This window comes from Ailuropoda melanoleuca, chromosome 2 (assembly GCF_002007445.2).
Source record: "Ailuropoda melanoleuca isolate Jingjing chromosome 2, ASM200744v2, whole genome shotgun sequence".
Classification (NCBI taxonomy): domain Eukaryota; kingdom Metazoa; phylum Chordata; class Mammalia; order Carnivora; family Ursidae; genus Ailuropoda; species Ailuropoda melanoleuca.
The window spans coordinates 171,791,575-171,794,557 of record NC_048219.1 but is presented as its reverse complement, the minus strand read 5'-3'; the positions used below and the strand labels follow the sequence as shown (position 1 = coordinate 171,794,557).

The 2,983-nt window shown below is 51.3% G+C and overlaps 1 protein-coding gene across 1 annotated transcript; it reads left to right on the top strand.

Annotated features, from left to right (window-relative positions):
* Positions 1-251: 251 nt before the first annotated feature.
* LOC100479155 (gamma-crystallin F) lies at positions 252-2,664 on the top strand. The gene is made up of 3 exons (XM_002918093.3): positions 252-260; positions 351-593; positions 2,392-2,664. Exons 1-3 carry the CDS (start codon positions 252-254, stop codon positions 2,662-2,664), a joined length of 525 nt encoding a protein of 174 aa, XP_002918139.1.
* The last annotated feature ends 319 nt before the right edge of the window (positions 2,665-2,983 follow it).

Below are 2,983 nucleotides of genomic sequence, written 5' to 3'. Positions count from 1 at the left end.
AGGCCCCAGAGGCACCAAGTGACAGTTTTAACGCGGGTCATCAATTCGAAAGCACTGGAGAGTCTAAGAGAAAACATACAATAAACCCCCCACCCCACCCCCACCGTAATTATATAGAAACGAGNAAGCAAGAGAGAAAATCCCCTCCTCACCCCGCGGGCCCCTTTTGTGTTGTTCCTGCCAACGCAGCAGGCCTCCTGCTATATAGACGCGCGCGCTGGAGGCCCATCACTGACCTCCATCCACCAGCCATGGGGAAGGTGAGCCCAGCGAGGCCCCAGGCCCGGAGGGACCCACGCACGCTGGGCCGGGGGCCAGGCCTCTAAGCCTCTCCCTCCCTTGCCTTGCAGATCACCTTCTACGAGGACCGGGGCTTCCAGGGCCGCCACTACGAGTGCAGCGGCGACCACCCGAACCTGCAGCCCTTCTTCAGCCGCTGCAACTCCATCCGCGTGGACAGCGGCTGCTGGATGCTGTATGAGCAGCCCAACTACGCGGGCTGCCAGTACTTCCTGCGGCGCGGGGACTACCCCGACTACCAGCAGTGGCTGGGCCTCAGCGACTCGGTCCGCTCCTGCCGCCTCATCCCGCACGTGAGTCCCGCGCCCCCGGGCCCACGGGGCCCTCCCGCCACGTCGGCCTCCAGATGGGGCGCGCAGAGCGCAGATGGCAGCCCCGTGCTGCTGGCTCTGTGTTCTCCTCTCCTTGCGCATATCTCTAAGGTTATCCTCCACGGAAAATGTGGTGCAGTGCTTTTAATTTAAAGGTTTATTGTGCTTCGCTAAAATTAAACTCCCGCTACAGGGAAAAAGCAGTGCAGTAGCTCGAAGTGTCCGTGCGACAGGTGATGAGTGAGCAGCGGGTTGATACCGGTTCATCAGGGCCTGGGCTAGTTCCTCCCGCCACTTCTCTCGATCTCTCCATCTGTAAACTGGGGCCAATAAAAGTAGCTAATTCGTAGGGTTGGAATAAGGATGAAAGGAGAGTACCTAGCACATGGCGAGCCACCCCTTCCCCTAAATATGAACGATTCTTATTAAGAACATCAAGTCCCGCTTTTTGTTCAGTCAAAACAGGTAACCGACGATGGGATTCCGGCAGATCCTGCAAAACGCACTGTTCCCCAAATCAAGCCCAGCAGCCTGAAATCCCACCGCTGGGGATTCTCTCATCTGACTCTGACACAGTCCTGTGGAAAATGTACCACTTTTGCAAAGTGTGGAACCCCCTCCGGGGGTGTAATGCCTTGACGGACCCCGACGGGCAGGAGGAGCCTGAAAATCCGGGCTTCTCCTTTCGCGTGCAGACTTTCCTAATTACAGACTGAGCGCTCCAGCTTAGCTTCCCACAAAAGAAGAAAAGGCTGGAATGGTTGCCCCACATGTTGCGGGCTGCTGTGAAAACCAGATTAGATGATGTGCATGTGGTCCTTCCCAACCTCGGGGGACACCTGATTAGCCGTCGTTTGTACTGCAGGGTGATAGCCTGTGAGAACTTCTCCTGAAGAGTGTTCAGTGGTGGGAGAAGGAAGACATTGAGACCATGGGGGCCTTCTGGGAAGGCAGATAAAAGAAGGGCGAGAGCTCAAGGAGAGACAGACAGCATTTGCTCAGGACAAACAGCCTAACTTTCCATTTTTCTAAAGGTTTTATACTCCCTTGGTCCTGTGCAGCCTCCGTCATGATCTTGAGCTTCTGTTTTTATTAATGACCTAAAACTCTTCTGCAGGAGGATATGTTAGAGCTGAGAACTGAGATCTCATCTTTGTGATGGCTCTCGCTTTTCAGGATGTTAGAGTAGCAGGGCTGAAAGCAGAAAGGAAGAGACTAAGGGACTGCCTGGGCTGAAATGCCACAGCCCATCTGTGCCTTGCTTTGGGGAAAGCAATTTGACTTCCTTTCTCCCTCACCTCTTCTAATGCTATCAAGATTCAAAATAATGCCTTTTGCTAGGGATATGTTTGTCTTTTTATTTTAATATCTAATTATTTTTATATCATTTAAGGAGAACCCCAGACCACCAAAAGTCTATGAAGGATAGAACAAAACAATTATATACAAATTGTTACTTAAGAATGGTATGAAATGGATCCAGTGTGTACGCTTCATAAAGGTTGTGCTCCCCCCCCCAAAAAAAAAACCCTAGGGAGCACCATTCACAAATTCATCCCTATCATGGTCTATGTGAATGGTGGGGTTTTTTTTTGAGTTTTGCAGTATACAACTTATCCAACTGTACAGAGCAGCCCTGGTATTGGTAGTCTCCTTTAATTTGGTAACCTTTGATATAGAAAAGATAGAGAGATGCCCATTCCCCCTATGGGATGTGTGACTGGTTGCAAAGGGCTAGGTTTTCTGACTTTTCCTCATCTTCTGATTGCTGAACCCACAGACCAGCTCCCACAGAATCAGGATCTACGAGCGAGAGGACTACAGGGGCCAGATGGTAGAGATCACCGAGGACTGCTCCTCGCTCCATGACCGCTTCCACTTCAGTGAGATCCACTCCTTCCACGTGCTGGAGGGCTGCTGGGTCCTCTATGAGCTGCCCAACTACCGGGGGCGACAGTACCTGCTGAGACCGGGGGACTACAGGCGCTACCACGACTGGGGGGCCACGAGTGCCCGAGTGGGCTCATTGAGGAGAGCTGTGGATTACTATTGAAATATTTTTACTCTACCCTCTTCTCCGTCTGGAAGCTAATAAAATATTTCCTGTGTGTTTCATGCAGTCATGTGGTCCTCTTTTCCTTTCAGTCTCCTTGGAAGGACTCAGCAGATAGCAAGCTGGGAATAACGTGGATTTGCTTACACATATCAGTGAAAAGGGTGATATGGGGTAGCAGTTAAGAGCACAGTCTCTGGAGCCTGAATGCCTGGTCCAAATCCTTAGTGGTGACAGGTGATGGGACGAGTTCCTTAGCATTTCTGTTTTGCCTTGGTTTTCTAATTTGTAAAAATTGGGGTAATAACGCTCTTCATCT

Excerpts from the sequence above, each read along its gene's own strand:
- LOC100479155 (XM_002918093.3), top strand. Across the intron at positions 594-2,391 it reads CCTGCCGCCTCATCCCGCAC|ACCAGCTCCCACAGAATCAG; the intron begins GTGAGTCCCGCG and ends CTGAACCCACAG.